Consider the following 17,176-nt stretch of genomic DNA (forward strand, 5'->3'; position numbering starts at 1 on the left):
AATTTCCGAATTTCATCCAATCAAAAACTAGTGCGAGTGCTCCGAATGAAATTGCGCATACAAATAAGTCACGTTGCTTAGCAACTTCTGGGACAAAAACCGCAAGCTTTGTCGCCATCAACTGGCACTTGTGTCCCCGACTGGATTACTGATGCGTAATATACGTGCCAGCGACATGCACCATTCAACGGATTTTCAAAAAATGTCTAGCAGGACTGGAAGCGACGGAAGAATTGAAATTGACCTTGCTCTCTAGGACTCGGGAATGGCTTTGCCATATATAGCTCACTTTGGATAAGAGTGATGGCCTGGGATTATTGGGGGAGGGGAGGGGGGGGGGGGGGCAATCGCAGGACGGAATTCTGAGAGGAATGAGATGGTGATTTCAGGGTAAAAATAAGTCAAAGAAAAACAACAAACCAGCTAGGGAACGTCACTGGATAACTTGTGTTGCCAAAAGGAAAATTTGGCGGTACATCAGACTATTACATGGTTAATGATTTAGTTTTGTTGTCGTTACTGAGGTCATCTGGTCTACCTGACAATGTATTTCAGATTGTAAGGATAAACGAAGTGTCGATTATTCATGGGAATTAATCGTTAAAAAAATACAGTAGTCTAATTAACATTTTCCCGATTATTATTTTATTTGCACCACAGGCTTACCTACATGCAGTTACAACCTTGGAACCAGTTTTAGCAATTCTGTTCGCTTTTAATTATTAGTGGAGGACGATACAGATCAAAAAATTAAAATAGTTTAAGTAATCTTGTATTAGCTGATCAAAATGCTCTGAGCTATCTTTTACTAACCCACTTTTGAGAAAAATTGAAGCGAAATAGTTAAAGAAAAAAAACTTACATGTACTAGTAAGTAATATTTTTTTTCCCTTCATAGGATGTTCTGAAAAAAGTAACAGCAAACTAAACAATGGACTACAAATCGACTTTTTAAATGGCAGTTTAAACGAGCAACTCATGTTAGTCCTGTTTGACTTGACAAACAAAATAACACGATCTACTGAGAAAGCTAGTTCCTTATTCGAGGGACCTGTTTACGGGAAACTTGGAATAGCACTAGTTCAAGAATCTTTAAATTTAATTCGAGTCCCACGCATCGCGCAATTCTACCTCTAGCCTTAAAATGTTGAAAGTTGTATTAGTTGGAATTGACATGTGGGATTTCAGACGACGATTTTAATATGTATTTGTAAGTAAGACAGCACCAAGGTAACTACGAGCGATAGCACCCTTACATATTCTTGTTTTTTTCGGATAAATATTTTACTCCATCCAGTTATGACGTTATCCCCCTGCGTTATTCTTGTATCCAGATCTTAGTCTTTCTAACGCTCAAAAGTGAGATCTGGGTTCTAGTTTAACACCAAGTAATAGGCACTGAGTCTTAGAAGTCCTTTGGACGAATTTTCATCTCCGACCTCTTTAGAGAGTAATGAGAACTTTTCCAATGGTACCACACCATTCCTTGACTACTGACTTTACCATTGAGGTACAAACCATTGAGGTTTGAGTAGTGGCAATAGTTGTACCACCAGGCGCCTTTTTTATGCGAGGCACAGTTGCCTGATGAGTTACCGTCATTATCGCGATCTTTGGTGGTGAATGCAAAGCCACGATGATAACCGAGAGAATCACCAGCAGTGCCTGAGAAAAGAAACATGCTTAATCAGTTTATCTTAATCAGGAGAAAGCGAGTTTGAACGAAAATTCTGCAAATTTGAAGGGGGGTGGTGAGGGGGTAAAGAATAAGAAATTTAAGGTTTCAGCCATTCCTTCTTCTTCTAGACCTTAACGGGCCAGATAAACATCTATCGGCAAATAAAAACTCGAGCGTAAATCAATCACTTCTTGGTCATTTTTCCTTGGCGCTCATTTCAAGAGTAAAATGGTGTTCATTAGTGAGAGACCTTTCGATTTTTTCCTGCTCACCCATTGTTCAGTCTAGTGCAGTTTTGATTCTCCAAAAAAAGTGCCATGCATACTTGTATGTATTCATGAGGCAAGTCCTTTATCACTATCGCAGTGCAGAGATTTTTTTTGCAAAAAAACTTTTGAAAGTTTAAACTTCATCTACTATACTTGTTATTTTATGGTTGTCTTAAGTTTTAAGTTTCGAATCGTGTAGTATATCTTGAAATTTTGTCTTTTTCTGGTTTCCACGAATTCGGCAGCTTTTATTATTTCTTTGCTTCTGTACTATAAAAATTTTAAACAATCAAGGAATGTAGGGAGGGTAGGGAACGTGTTTAACAGACCTTTTTTTGCTGGAGTGGTAATATTGTTTGAGATGGAATCGGTTCTAATAACTTAACTTCCAACTGTTGCAGTTAATATGCAATTCGTTTTGCAATTGCCTATTTTATCAAAAAGCATATGACTACATTTATTCCGAGAAGATTAGGCCGGCTCACCTGAATAACTTCCCAAATTCAGCTGATATTTCGCCCTTTCACTTGTCACCGAAAATGAGCTGTACTCTGCAAATGCTGTATTACCATGAAGGTCTTCCAAGTCGACGCGAAGCTTGTTACTGCTGCTTACAGTCAGGCGGTGGATCTTGTCTAGTCCGAGCCAGAACTCGCCGTTCAGATTGCCAAAGCCTCGCTTGTAGTCATCCCAGGCTCGGAAGAAATCTACAGAGCCATCCCGTCTCTTCTGAAACACCGTCCATCCTCCACCGGCTGTTTTCTGATCACAGAAGACTTCAAATTCTCCCAAACCATCAGGATCGATTTTGTATACTCCACTGATCTTGTCACCGGACTGGTAAACTTCGGCGCAATTCTTGTAAACTGCATATTGTAAAGGACAAGGCAGTCAGCATTTCCTTTCCGCTAAGACAATTTAGAAATTACAAATGTTTTCTGTAGTGTTTTATTAATAGGAGTTCAGGCAGTTTTATATCCAGTGTGAGTGAATCACGCGAATTTCGGTCAATTTTTAGATCTTCGCTTCAATCTTGATCTCTTCGTTTTTCCGCGGTGATTTCGATCGCGTTTCGATTTCTTCGGAAATACCCACAGAGCGGGTAGGTCTTTATTCGACTCAAAACCATTCAAATACTTTGGGGCTGTACTGTATAAAAAACAACCGTCTAAAACAACAGTAGCTTACGCGACAAAGTACTGCTGGAGTTTTACGCAGTTTAATTTAGTTTTGTTACAAACCTTTTTCACCCGGGCTGCCAGTTTGATTTCCCTTCGTTCCTCTGATTTCTTGTTTTAGTTCGCCTAGCTGTTGTTTCACTTCAGAAAACATGCTTTCGATTTTCTTGCAGTTTGGTCCGGCATAGAAGCTGTTGTAATTATTGTTGACATTACACTGGGAGGCTTTCTTAGTATCGGTTATATTTTTCGCGGGTTTCGTCGTCAAATTTGAGTTTGCGAGCGCCGCTGCAATTAAACCCAACAGGATAGCTTGAAAGAAGTACTTCATCGCGGTTCGATGTTTGTAAATTTTGTTATAATTAAGTATCAAAAGTTGCAAAGAACGAATGACTCGACAAGCACTAAAAGCTGTTTATGTGATGTGTTGCTTGAGCTTTCAAACAAGATTTTTCCCGTGTCTAGTTCTATTTTAGGAGCGTGTTCATATGAGTACCCATGGTACTATCCATGGGGTACCCAATCAAATATCTCCACATTTCTACAGAAGACAGAACGTCTGGCACTGTTAATACTAGCTACATGACATAAAACGGCTCACGCCTCAATGATTGAAATGTATCAAAGCTTTTCGATATTGTTATTCGGAATTTAATATGCCTGCAGTCGAAACATTTTTAATACTGAGTTTTTAACGGACACTTGACCCAAACACTTTGTTATTAAGCAGTGTTCTATGCATGCTCAAAGGCCCGGGCACTTTCTGTGTTCCTTAAAATCTCAGGTGCGCCTGTTGGTGACCATAAAAGAGCAGTCAATCATTTCAACTTGAAAAATGACTTTAGATACACGATTTCTGACGTGAAGGAGTGCACTGCTTATTGTAACGGCCTTTATAACAAGGTCTTTAATTTTTTTCGAAGGGATGGTTGAGCCTAAAATGTTCTTAAAATGTCCTTATTTTAATAAATTTTAAAAACAACAGTTAGTACTTTTACGTAATGATGGGTGATGACAATATTCCGGGTTACAGCTTGGATTCGAATAAAAATTGACTGATTTAGTACATCAGTCAGGGCCGTACTAGAAGAGGAGACGAGGAACTGCCCGCGACACCAAAAAAAAAAAAAGAAAACGTTAGGGTATTAACAGTTGAACAGATGACTTCCAAAAGAAAAGTTCAAGCGGACACAGACCAATGCGGCGAGCCACGGCAATTGCCGATTTTGCCACGTCAATGCCAATTATAAATCAACAAACGGGAAAGAATAAAATTCGTTCTTAACCAAATTTCAGCCTTGAGTACGTTCTTAGGGGATGTTCTTACATTTTGGCTTTTCTCTTTCTCTTTTCTCTCAGCGTTCTTATAAAAAGGTCCTTTTAAAAAAAGAGTGTGCTGTATGCATATCCGTTAAATTACGTACCTAAAATCAGGAAGTCAATAACTACTGAAGATTGGTTATCACAATTTGACGCTATCATAAAAGCGGTCGGATGTTATATAGTAGTTTGACGAGATTTTACAGTGTTCAGTTTCACTTATAAAAGTGTGGAAAATAAATCAAAAGTAATTGTCATGAATCTGATAAGCATACCTTCATGAATCACAAATTTTGTTGAATAACTTCGTCTTCATCCTTTCGACCGACAGCCATTTTTTCTTCTTCTAAAAGATAATTCAATGCCAGTGATGGACTCCGGTCAATGTTAAATTTCACAAGTCTTTCAGTTCATACTCATCTCTTACACCAACAACCTGTAATAGGGTGACCCAGTATTTGGCGGAGCGATGACGGAATGCACTAGTTGTCAGAGCTTACCCTGGTTGCTTGTGGTAGGCCGCGATTAGCTTCCTCCGGTTGCTTGCGGTAGCTTTATTTGTTGGTTAGGGCACTATATTATCGCCGTTCCGTCAGTTCCGCCATTCCGCCGAATAGGGTGATCCCCTTAATACATGTGCGAACGATCGATAAATTTCTATTCCACAAGGCGAGAAACGAAAAAAAATAAATGTGATATAAATGATCGATAAGAAACAATTGCTGTTGGCCACTGAAGCATATATCGAACGTGGCGCTTTCGCTGAGAAATTAGCATAGTGACTGATATATTTTATTTTTGTCTGAGCTGTTTATTTTGGTTGTTTGTTTTTCGATGACTCGACGAACCAGAAAAATTTTGGTACCGCTACAAGGGGAAGGCCGCAAAATAAAAAGGGCAGTTTTATTATTTTCATTTAATTGACACTTTCAGTGTTTCTCAAACATCTCTCATTTGTATATTTATATATTCAAACACAGACATTCGATAGTTACTTTTTGTTGCCTGTGTTGAATGTGACGCTAACGGCGTTTCATCTCGCTGTGTTTAGGTAATTAGGCTAAAACAACCGACGAATATTTCTCGCGTGCTCATTGGATAATTTGTATACACGTAGTCAATAGGAGTACAGACACTTATAGGTGACTCAACCTGCGAACGCAGACGTAATCCGTTTTTTCTTTTTTTAGTTGCTCTCCGCCCGAAAAGGTTGATGGGAAGGACAGTTCGTCTTTCCTTTGATGCCTTGGGGGCCGCTCAAAAGGAAAAGAAAGGGAAGTGGTTTATGGGGGGGGGCGAGAAACGACAGCCGGAAATACGTCTGCGTTTGCAGGCTAGCTAGTAGGTGACATCATCACACGCAGATATTGAAAACATTTTTTTAAATCTAATCAAACCGTGAAAGATGAAGCTCACTTTTTTTTCTATTGTACTAACTTTGTTTTATTGGTACTTATTTTTGCTTATTTTGGTTAGTTACTAATTTGGTTGCCACATAATTGGCGCTCTTCTCCACTGTGTCATCTCACATTTTGGCAAGTTTTTCAGAAAATCACTCTGTCGTTTCATGGCTTGGACAATGCGGATGACGAACTTTTTTTCCAAATAGATTGCGTGAGTGCGACTACACAAAGGTTTTTGGTTTGTCTTTTGTGTCGACTGTGACGTTTGATAGACAGTGCCTGGAATATATCGTGCCCCCCCCCCCCTCTTCATCAGAAATTCTTACCCTGACCCCCCTTGTTATCCTAAATTTTTGATAAAAGCATCTCGAAAACGCTTTCTTTATCACTTTCTGACGATTTTATATGTATTTTGACAGCACTGTGAACTACAAAAATTTCCTAAAGTTGAGTTGTACCAGTTTTTACTCGTTGCTAAATAAACGCACTAGTTTGTCGTTAGTGGCATATATAACAAAAAATAAACCATTGTGCGTTTGGCTTTCACCTGACCAGTTTAGAAGGATCCCGCGATCCCGAGTTCTCACTTGCTAGGTGTATGAATATGTGGCGAAACAAACAAACAAACAAACAAACAAACCATTCTCACAGACATGGAAATTTGTTATTTATTACATTCTAAATCAAACTATACCCACACTAAAATGAACAAGAAAAGAAGTTCGAAATTGCCTCGTTAGTGAAAACACTATTCACACTATTCAATTTGTTACTGTTTATTTGTTACTGTTTCAATTGTTTAATTTGTTACTGTGAGTCCCGTCGGGGACTCAGGACGCGTGTCACTTACCAACCTAGTAAAATGGCCCAGCTCACAACGAGTCTCTCGTAGCTCAGTTGGTTAGAGCGCCCAACCGGTAACTGGGAGGCCATAGGTTCGATTCCCGTCGGGGACTTAGAATTTTTCTTTGTCCCATGCTCGTGTCATGTTGAATACTTCATCTTCATTAATAGAACGTGAGTTGCCCATAACGACCTGTCAGGTATTTGTTTGCGATTTTGCAGCTCTTGTCTTGATTTGTATGGATTTGTGGGGTATTATGGATTTGTAATTTTTTGCGGTTACTTTTAATACAAACACAAAATGAATCGTACATTACAAACGAAAATGGACATGCAAGCATACGCCAAGGGTCTACATTTTATTGTGGTTTATGTGCCGGTGATCGGTGAGCGCTGTTTTGGCCAAGTTTAACGCAAAAAGAAATCGCCGCGTAGAAAAGCAAAATATTCCCGGACAGTTAGATATGACTAATACAAAGTATAGAGCAGTTTTCAATTGAGTGTCGTAAAACCAAAACCAAAGTAATCACTCTAGCCAATCACGAAGAACACAGACAATCCAGTAAACCAATTAAAACACGAAGCAAATATTGTAGCCGGCACGATGCGCGGGAAAACGTGCGCAAGCGAGTCACGATTGGTTTTGGTTTTACTTCTGATTGGCTGAGAAAATGGCGCGAGATTTTTAAACCAATCACTGAGCGTAGTAATGCAAAACCAATGCAAACGCGAATTACTTTCGACACTCAATTGAAAACCACTCTAAACGAAAGAGACATTATATTTTCACGAGTTCTATTAGATTAAGTGAACAGAAATCTTTACATTCTTTAAATACATAGACAGTAAGAGAAGAATTGCTCGCATATCGCATATCGTATATCTAGTATATCAGATGTCACGCTACAATAAATATTTTAATATTCACCTGTGATTATGGTGTGAATAGCAAATGTTTTTTTCTTTTAATTTTTCCTTTATTGATATTTACACACATAACATTACATAGATGATTGGAATAAAAAAAGGTAACAAGTATTAAATTTACAATTAAGTGAATAGCAAATATTGCTGTTGTACTGTATCACTATTAAAAACTCTGTATCTACAGTAGCATGAAGTTAACAAGTGTTAAATTGTTCTTATTCTAGCTTGAAGATACTAAAAAACTGGTACGCGATGCAATTACTACAGGAATATTTAACGATTTGGTAAGTAGCTGTACATGTACAATGTATTCTTAATAACAACAACAACATCCTCTTTATTTCCTTATCAATAAATTAAATTACAGAATTGTTATAGAAATATATTACTAAAGATAAGGAGTTCTGGCAACCCGAAATAACCACTAGGTTAAAAATGCCGGGTTGCCAGTTTACAAATTGAGTTGTCAAATTTTAGCCGGACACACACTGTCTGACACCCGTACACACGGACACACATACAAAATATAATATAGAATATAATATATACCAGAAAGTAAAGAAGAAAAGAAGCTGAATTTACACGCGTAATCTATTACCTTAAATAAAAAATATAAATGAACTGAACAATGACGAATATCAGAAACATAATGGTAAAAACAAAAAAAAAGTGATATTATCTTAATGTGAAGACAAAGGAAAAGTGAATTGACTAGTAGCCTTGGAGAAAGCTCTGTTTCAGTTTAATTTTGAATGATGAAATTGGCAAGTGTTTTATATCATATCTTAATTACTGTGTTGTTTAAGAATCTCATGTTATTGTAAAACAATACATACCTTATTATAGGAAATTAACGCTTGTGTTAATTAAGGTATTGGAAATTAACGCGACTTAAATTAACGCGAATTGAAGGAAAAATTACTTCCCAATAAAGGAAATTAACGCGAAAGAGAGGGTAACACTTCAAAATGAAGGAAATTAACGCAACGTACACAACTGGAACAAGTTCATTTCAACACTTGTAGGCGTATAATCTTAAGCGCAAACAATGTTCATGGTATTTTTCCCACTTCGAGCGTTCTTCGCAGTATCAGTGAAAGTGGTAGATGACCACCCTGATAAAATAATGTTTTTTCCTTTGAGTCAAGAACGTCTGGACTGTAACGAAAAATTGGGGCCAAAATAATGGAAATTAAGGTCACGGAAATTAACGCTCCACTTAATTAACGGTGCGGAAATTAACGTTAACAAAAATTAACGCGACTTAAATTAACGCGAATTTTTGAAATTCGCGTTAATTTCATGACGCGTTAATTTCCTATAATAAAGTAGTTCTTGTGTTACAGTACACTGGTGTTGCCCTTTTATTAAAGTAAGAATTCATTTATGTACACAATATGTCTGACTGGTTCATCAAAGGTAACATTCTGATGTACATGTAAAAGGTACATGTGCCTGGTTGACCCTGCTGACATGAAGGTTACAGGGGCGGATCCAGGATTTCAAAAGGGGGGGGGGGGGTGGATGGCAGACCATTAGGGCCTAACCCTAACCCTAACCCTAAGTGGCGGCAGACGGCGAAACGTGGCGTAACAACAACCAGACATGAGCGAGAGCTAATTTTTCTTTCTTTCTTTATTTTCTATTTTAAATAAAGTGACATTTCGAATTTTTTTTACTGAAAAATGAGGGATGGATATCCACCCTGTCCACCCCCCCCCCCCCTGTATCCGCCCCTGGGTTAGAAAACGTCAAATAAATTCTCCCTTTCAAACCGGCCAAACCAAGTTAATATATAAAGAAGCAAGAACACTATCTCAGCAGTGAAAGTCAATTTTTGACAATTCAAAGTGGTAAAAAAATTCTAGTTAGGGCTTCGATGGGAGTTTAACCCCATGATCTGTTAATGCATGTTCATTTTTGTTTCTTGCCTGTTTGCTAGGGATCTGGAAGTAATGTTGATCCTTGTGTGATTATTAAAGAAGGAACACAATACCTCAGGCCGTATGATGTGGCAAATGAGAAGGGTGCGAGACAGGGAAAGTATTCCTACAAGAGGGGTGCTACAGGCTAGTTGCACAAGTACCAAAGACCAGTTTGTGAAAATCTCAACTTTTATTCTGCAAAATACTGAAAAAGAAGCAGTACCACAGTAAAATACTGCTCAATAGCTTTTATTTGAATGGTCGCAGATGAGGGTTATAGACCAGGGTTTAACCTACATAACGTGTTTATTAGAGCACCCAGCCTCAAATAAGCACCCACACCCCACCGCCCTCATAAAAAACCCCTAAAGTGCACAAGAGGAGTATTGATTATTATTGAAATTAACTTAGTACTACTAAGAGACTTCCGCGAATACGGAGTTTTCTTAGTATTTTACAAAAACTTTCAATAAACAGTTTCAGTTTTGCTTTGGTTCATTTTCACGTTTTATTGTTATTCATTGTTTTGTTGCAAAATGAACTAATTGCTTGCAAAATATGGTGAAAATGTAATAAGCGCCCAGCCTCGAATAAGCACCCACTCTCAAGGTCCGAAAATTTAATGAGCGCCCAGGGCACTTTTAAGCGCCCTGGGCAAATCTGAGAAAATCCTAGGAAAATGGAATAAATATGGTACTTTTATCCTGCGAATGTAGTTATTTGTAAGTACTGACTGAATAGGCAGTATAATAACTGAACACAAACGTACGTATACTGTACTGCTCAAATATCTGTACCACACAAACATACTGCCCAGTGCCTTTCATTTGAATAGTTGCACTCTAGCGTTTTGTTCATAAATTTAAAAGTTAGAACTTCCTTCTACAAGATTATAAACAGTACCAAGTAAAACTACTGCTCGATAGCTTTAATTTAAATGGTCACACACTAGCGTTTCATTCACAATCTTTAAAGTTAAGACTTTCTTGTCCAGCATAATAAACAGTACCACGTGAAAGTACTGCTCAACAGCTTTTATTTGAATGGTCACATGCTACCAACATAACGTAATAAAGGGCCACAAACATGTTACAATGACCACCAAGAATCCCCTTTTCTTGTGTAGAATGAAATTTTTTTTCGATGCATCAGGGACATATTAATGAATCTCGACAACATATTCTGATACAACTGTTATGTTCTTCACAGCTGTTCTTACAAAAGACGTTAAACCCATTGTGATGGAAGTGACAGAGACAAGGGTTACAGGAGAAGCCATGGACATGTGATCTCAGCTCTTGTCCGTTTTCATAACAAATCTATCTTTATTTGTTGCTGCAACACTTAGCTGCCGTCTGCACCACGCTTCCCCGAAACTGCTTCGTGCAAGAAACTGAGATTAGGAATGTGTAGGAAGTTGGAAAATGTATTATGTTCATATAAAAAATAAAAACTCACCAAATAAAGGTTCTTGCATCTCGTTTTCTGTATGTTTTTTGGAGGAGGTAAAATTAATTGAATGTAGGACAGTTTCTCATCCTCGATTAGGGACGGACCATTATTTTCCTGGAAGGGGGGTATAGAAATGTTGAAGAAAATTGTTTGCAGGGCCTAAAAAGGCAAGATAAATTGCTTGCAAACACGATCTTTATAGGAAAAAAATAATTTGCATTCCGAAAAAAATGTTTGCAGAGGTGCATAGTTTATTTTCATACCCCCGCCTGCCCCCCCCCCCCCCCCCCGTGCGCAGTATACGTGCCAGCGGTATGCACTAGTCAGCGGATTTTCAAACAAATGTCGAGCAGGACTGGAGGGGACGGATGGAATGAAATTAACCTTGCACCCCAGGACTCGGGAGTGGCTTTGCCATAGCTCACTTTGAATAAAAGAGTGATGGCTTGGGATTGTTTAGGGAAAACAATAAAACAATCGCGGGACGGAACTCTGAGAGGAATGCTGAATAAGATGGTGATTTCAGGGTAAAAATAAGTCAAAAAAAAAAAAACAACAAACCAGCTAGGGAACGTCATTGGAAAACTTGTGTTGCCAAAAGGAAAATTTGGCGGTACATCGGACAATATTCCCTGGTTAATAATTTTGTTTTTGTTCTCAACACTGAGGTCATCACTGGTCTACTTGAAAATACATTTCAGCTGATTGTATTTGTAATGAAAACGAAGTGTCTATTACAAGATGGGAATTAAATCGTTAAAAAAAACAGCAGTATGAGAGAAAATTTTTTTCCCAATTATTTATTTTTTGTTTGCACCACAAGCTTACCTACAGTTACAACCTTGGAGCCATTTTTCGCAATAATGTTCACTTTTAATTATTAGTGGAGGGCGATACAGATCAAAAAATTAAAAAAGTTTGAATAATCTTGTATTAGTTGATCAAAATGCTCTGAGCTATCTTCCACTCTCCCACCTTTGAAAAAAATTGAAGCGAAATAATTGAAGACGAAACAACTAACAGGTATTTATTCATAGATATCTATTTTCTCTTGGTACCAGTTAGTAATATTTTCCTTCCCTTCCCATGATATTCTGAAAAAGTCACAGCAAACTAAACAATGGACTACAAAGTGTTTTTTTTTTCATATGGCAACTTAAATGAGCAACTCATGTTGTTTGACTCCTAACACAAAAAACAACATAATTTACTGAAAATGTTAGTTCCTTATGCAAGGGAACTGTTTAGGGGAAATTTGCAACAGCACTAGTTCAACCTAAAGAGAATCTTATGTTATGAAGTTCCATGCATCGCACAATTCTACCTCTAGCCTTAAAATAATGAAAGTTGTATTAGTTTGAATTGACATGTGGGATTTTAGACGACAATTTTAATATGTGTTTGCAAGTGAAGACAGCACCAAGGAAACTACAGCGAAGGCACCCTTAAATATTCTTTTTTTTCGGATAAATATTTTACTCCATTCAATTTATTATGTTGTTTACTCTTGCACCCAGATCTTACTCTGTCTAACGCTAAAAAGTGATCATGAGATCTGGGTTCTAGTTTAACACTAAGTAATAGGCACTGAATCTTAGAAGTCCTTTGGACGAATCTTCATCTCGGACCTCTTGAGAGAGTAATGGGAATTTTTCCAATGGTACCACACCATTCCGTCACTACTGACTTTACCATTGAGGTACAAACCATTGAGGTTTGAGTAATGGCAACCGTTGTACCACCAGGCGCCGTTGGTACCTATGGCACAGTTGCCTGAGCTACCGTCATTATCGCGATCTTTGGTGGTGAATGGTAAGCCACGATGATAACCGAGAGAATCACCAGCAGTACCTAAGAAAAGAAACATGCTGAATCAATTGATCTTCATCACAGAATGCAGATTGAACAAAAATGCTGCAAAAATTGAAGGGGGGGGGGGGGTGGTGAGGGGATAAAGAATAAGAAATTTAAGGTTTCAACCATTTCTTCTTCTTCTAGACCTTAACAGGCCAGGTAAACCTCTATCGGCAGAGAAAAAATCTACCGTGAATCAATCGCTTCTTCGTCATTTGCCATTGGCGCTCATTTCTAGAGTAAAATGGTGTTCATCAATGAGAGGCCTTTCGAGTTTTTCCTGCTCACTGATTGTTCATGCATGCAAGCTTTTGACAGTTTAAATTTCATCTAAGTATATTCGTTGTTTTATGGTTGTCTTATTAAAATTTCAAGTTTCGATAACATGTATATCTTCAATTTATTTTCCTGCCGGGTTTCAACGAATAAGGCAACTTTTATTATTTCTTTCCTTCTGTACTATAAAAATTTTAAACATTCTAAGAATGCTAGGGCAGGAAATTTCTTCTGGAAATGTAATAATGCTTGAGCTGGAATCGTCACTAATAACTTCCAACGGTTGCAGTTAAAATGCAATGCGCTTTGCAATTACCTTTTTTAAACAAATAGCAGATGACTAACTTTATTCAGAATATTAGGCTCACCTGAATAACTTCCCAAATTCAGCTGGTATTTTGCCCTTTCACTTGTCACCGAAAATGAGCTGTACTCTGCAAATGCTGTATTGCCATGAAGGTCTTCCAAGTCAACGCGAAGCTTGTTACTGCTGCTTACGGTCAGGCGGTGAATCTTGTCAAGTCCGAGCCAAAACTCGCCGTTCAGATTGCCGAAGCCTCGCTTGTAGTCATCCCAAGCTCGGAAGAAATCTACAGAGCCATCCCGTCTCTTCTGAAACACCGTCCATCCTCCACCGGCTGTTTTCTGATCGCAGAAGACTTCAAATTCTCCCAAACCATCAGGATCGATTTTGTACACTCCACTGATCTTGTCACCGGACTGGTAAACTTCGGCGCAATTCTTGTAAACTGCAAATTGTAAAGTTCAAGCCAAAACTATTCGTAACACTTTAAATTTGCGGCTGTACTGTAAAACAACCGAAAACACGGGAAAACAGCAGTAAAGCTTATGCGACAAAGTACTGCTGGAGTTTTACGCAGTTTTATTACAAACCTTTTTCACCCGGGATGCCAGTTTGGTTTTCCTTCATTTCTCTGATTTCTTGTTTTAGTTCGCCCAGCTGTTGTTTCACTTCAGAAAACATGCTCTCGATCTTCTTGCAGTTTGGTCCGGCATAAAAGCTGTTGTAATTATTGTTGACATTACACTGGGAGGCTTTCTTCGTATCAGTGTTATTTTTGGCGGGTTGCGTCGTCAGATTTGAGTTTGCGAGTGCCGCTGCAAATAAACCCAACAGGATAACTTGAAAGAAGTATTTCATCGCGGTTCGATGTTTGTAAAATTTGTTATTATCAAGCATCAAAAGTTACAAAAAGAAAATGACTCGACAAGACTAAAAACACTGTTTATGTGATGTGGTGCTTGAGCTTCCAAACAAGATTTTTCCCGTGTCTAGTTCTATTTTAGGAGCGTGTTTACATGTGTACACCAATCAAATATCTCCACATTACTACAGAACAAAAAAAACGTCACCGTTACTAGCTTCATGACATAAGCCGCCCACGCCTCAGTGCCTGAAACGGTCAAAGCGTGCCTACAGTCGTAACCTGACATTTTAGTTTTTAATGGAAACTCGACTCAGACACTTTGTTATTACGCAGTGTTGCATGCATGCTCAAGGGCAATACATTTCCTTTGAATAATTCTTACTTTACAAAGCCACTTTCTGTGTTCCTCAATATCATCAGGCGCGCACTTTATTGAGAGGTTGAAATAGAATGAAGTTCATTGGTAACAATTGTAGCCAAAAATGAGCAGTCAGTCATTTCAATGTTGTGACTTACACGATTTCTAACATAAAGGAGTGCATACTCTTATTTTTATAACAACGTCCAATTTTCGGCCGAGGCTGAATGTTCCTAATTTTTTCAGAAAATGTAGACCTAAAATGTTCTTAAAATGGTCATATTTATTGAATGGTCAATGTCCAATGTTAGTCACAAATCTTAATATTCACTGAACCATCAGTACATACTTGCTCTAAATTTCGACTCCACAATGCGAGAAACGAAAAGACTGAAACAAATTTGATTTAAATTATCGATAAGAAACAATTGTTGTTGGCCACTGATGCGGCATATATCGAACGTGGCGCTTTCGCTGAGAAATTAGCATAGTCACTGATATATTTTATTTTGTCTGAGTTGTTTTTAATTTATTCGACGACTCGACGAACGAGAAAAATTTTGGTGACGCTACAAAGGGAAGGCAGCAAAATGGGTCAGTTTTTTTTTTCATTTAGGGACTGGTCAAAAAGTACAGTGGGCCGGAGCAGAAAGGGGGTGGGTCATCAGTTTTTGAGCCCTTGAAAAGGGGTGGGTTATAAAATTTAGATCTACACGGAGGGGGTGACTGTTATAGTTCCAAGAAAAGCTGTATTCATCAGTATATAAAATTGATAAATTTCTCCATGTGAGCATATTTTAATAAATTTTTAGCGGTTTCATAATGCCCAAATATAAAAATTTCCCGGGGGAGCATGCCCCCTGACCCCCTAGATGGTTTGTGATCATAACATCAGGTTTGCCTGTCTCTCTTCAACCTGCATAGAGTCATGCCGGGCTTTAAACCTTTTAATGCCAGACAAGTAAACTAAAACACTTTGCAAATATGAATGATGGACAGTGGTTGTAGTTTCTGTTATCAATTTCTGTGTAAAAATATGAACTCTTCAATAGTTGTTTATGAAATAACATTACATACTGTTTCAGGTTTCGCACATGTTTGTGTCTAAATTTTCCCATGGACTTTACACAAAAATATGTGGAAAACTTACAACAGACTAGTATAAGAAGTGATAAATTCATTCTTTGCTGTGTTAAGAAACGGGAAAAGACGTACATGCCAGCAGTGTCCATCAGGGAAAATCAGGGTGTTATATGTAGGGAATTTCACTTAAAAAACTTATGACAAATCAAAAACCTCCAACCCTTAATGGATAATAAAGAAAAGATGGGTTCCTTGATTTTTTTTAAGCAAAGGGGGTGGGTCATGTAATTTTTAACCCCCTACCAGGGGTGGGTCAATCAGTTTTGAGCCAGGAGGAAGGGGTGGGTCACAAATTTTTGAACCATCACTTTTCCAATTGCTCCGGCCCACCCCCCCGGTATTTATTGACCAGTCCCTTAATTGACGCTTTCAGTGTTTCTCAAACATCTCTCATATGCATGTTGTATGTTCATTAAGGCGCGGACATTCGGTAGTTACTTTTGTTTTCCTGTGTTAAATGTGACGCTAACCGTTTCATCTCTCTGTGTTTAGGCTAAAATAACTGACAAATTTCTCCCGTGCTTATTGAATAAATTGTATACATGTAGTCAATAGGTGTACAGACACGTAGGTGACTAGCCTGCGAACGCTGACGTATTTCCGGCTGTCGTTTCTCTCCGCCGAAAAGTGGTGGAGAGAAACGAAAGCCGGAAATACGTCAGTGTTCGCAGGCTAGTAGGTGACATCATCACCCGCAGATATTGCAAAACATTTTTTAAATCCAATCAAACTAAAGAGAAAGTTCACTTCTTTTTCTTTTGTACTAACTTTGTTTTATTGGTACTTATTTTTGTTTATTTACTAATTTGGTTACCACATAATTGGCGCTCCTCTCCACTGTGTGTCATCTCACATTTTGTCAAGTTTTTCAGAAAATCACTCTGTCGTTTCGTGGCTTGGACAATGCGGATGACGCACTTTTTTTTGTCAAATAGATTGCGTGAGTGCGACTACACAAAGGTTTTTGGTTTGTCTTTTGTGTCGACTGTGACGTTTGATAGACAGTGCCTGGAATATATCATGCCCCCCCCCCTCTTTATCAGAAATTCTTACCCTGACCCCCCTTGTTATCCTAAATTTTTGATAAAAGCATCTCGAAAACGCTTTCTTTATCACTTTCTGACGATTTTATATGTATTTCGACAGCACTGTGAACTACTAAATTTTCCTAAAGTTGAGTTGTACCAGTTTTTACTCGTTGCTAAATAAACGCACTTGTCGTTAGTGGTATATACAAAAAAATAAACCATTGTGCGTTTGGATTTCACCTGACTAGTTTAGAAGGATCCCGCGATCTCGAGTTTTCCGGCACTTGCTAGGTGTATGAATATTTGGTGAAACAAACAAACAAAAACACACAAACAAACAAACCATTCTCTCA

The 17,176-nt window shown here is 38.2% G+C and overlaps 3 protein-coding genes across 4 annotated transcripts; 1 reads left to right on the forward strand and 2 right to left on the reverse strand.

Moving 5' to 3' along the window:
• Nucleotides 1-622: 622 nt before the first annotated feature.
• Nucleotides 623-4,905, reverse strand: LOC144631233 (ryncolin-1-like). 2 transcript variants are annotated; one of them, XM_078489655.1, is made up of 4 exons: nt 4,721-4,905; nt 3,189-3,413; nt 2,433-2,813; nt 623-1,665 (listed from the first exon to the last, which is right to left on the reverse strand). In XM_078489655.1, exons 2-4 carry the CDS (start codon nt 3,277-3,279, stop codon nt 1,406-1,408), a joined length of 732 nt encoding a protein of 243 aa, XP_078345781.1. In that variant the 5' UTR covers nt 3,280-3,413; nt 4,721-4,905; the 3' UTR covers nt 623-1,405. The 2 variants fall into 2 exon arrangements, with proteins under 2 accessions (XP_078345781.1, XP_078345775.1); XM_078489649.1 differs by lacking the exon at nt 4,721-4,905 and having other exon boundaries at nt 3,189-3,578.
• Nucleotides 4,906-4,914: 9 nt separating this feature from the next.
• Nucleotides 4,915-11,013, forward strand: LOC144644218 (proteasome subunit beta type-7-like). The gene is made up of 5 exons (XM_078503692.1): nt 4,915-4,959; nt 5,922-6,059; nt 7,843-7,902; nt 9,561-9,687; nt 10,753-11,013. Exons 1-5 carry the CDS (start codon nt 4,915-4,917, stop codon nt 10,830-10,832), a joined length of 450 nt encoding a protein of 149 aa, XP_078359818.1. The 3' UTR covers nt 10,833-11,013.
• Nucleotides 11,014-11,814: 801 nt separating this feature from the next.
• On the reverse strand, nt 11,815-14,588 carry LOC144631221 (microfibril-associated glycoprotein 4-like). The gene is made up of 3 exons (XM_078489639.1): nt 14,020-14,588; nt 13,494-13,874; nt 11,815-12,846 (listed from the first exon to the last, which is right to left on the reverse strand). Exons 1-3 carry the CDS (start codon nt 14,324-14,326, stop codon nt 12,590-12,592), a joined length of 945 nt encoding a protein of 314 aa, XP_078345765.1. The 5' UTR covers nt 14,327-14,588; the 3' UTR covers nt 11,815-12,589.
• Nucleotides 14,589-17,176: the final 2,588 nt, after the last annotated feature.

The sequence above is a fragment of the Oculina patagonica genome, chromosome 1, assembly GCF_052425735.1.
Source record: "Oculina patagonica isolate OP01 chromosome 1, crgOcupat, whole genome shotgun sequence".
Lineage (NCBI taxonomy): Eukaryota > Metazoa > Cnidaria > Anthozoa > Scleractinia > Oculinidae > Oculina > Oculina patagonica.

What these genes read in the sequence shown, in the direction of transcription:
- LOC144631221 (XM_078489639.1), bottom strand. Translation starts at nt 14,326, where the DNA reads ATGCTTGATAATAACAAATTTTACAAACATCGAACCGCGATGAAATAC. An exon ending in TGGCATCCCGGGTGAAAAAG is followed by an intron (nt 13,875 to 14,019) that starts GTTTGTAATAAA and finishes TACAATTTGCAG; the next exon opens with TTTACAAGAATTGCGCCGAA. An exon ending in GAATTTGGGAAGTTATTCAG is followed by an intron (nt 12,847 to 13,493) that starts GTGAGCCTAATA and finishes TTCTTTTCTTAG; the next exon opens with GTACTGCTGGTGATTCTCTC.
- LOC144644218 (XM_078503692.1), top strand. Translation starts at nt 4,915, where the DNA reads ATGACGGAATGCACTAGTTGTCAGAGCTTACCCTGGTTGCTTGTG. An exon ending in GCTTACCCTGGTTGCTTGTG is followed by an intron (nt 4,960 to 5,921) that starts GTAGGCCGCGAT and finishes TATTTTGGTTAG; the next exon opens with TTACTAATTTGGTTGCCACA. An exon ending in TTTTTTTCCAAATAGATTGC is followed by an intron (nt 6,060 to 7,842) that starts GTGAGTGCGACT and finishes TTCTTATTCTAG; the next exon opens with CTTGAAGATACTAAAAAACT.
- LOC144631233 (XM_078489649.1), bottom strand. Translation starts at nt 3,456, where the DNA reads ATGAAGTACTTCTTTCAAGCTATCCTGTTGGGTTTAATTGCAGCGGCG. An exon ending in TGGCAGCCCGGGTGAAAAAG is followed by an intron (nt 2,814 to 3,188) that starts GTTTGTAACAAA and finishes TACAATATGCAG; the next exon opens with TTTACAAGAATTGCGCCGAA. An exon ending in GAATTTGGGAAGTTATTCAG is followed by an intron (nt 1,666 to 2,432) that starts GTGAGCCGGCCT and finishes TTCTTTTCTCAG; the next exon opens with GCACTGCTGGTGATTCTCTC.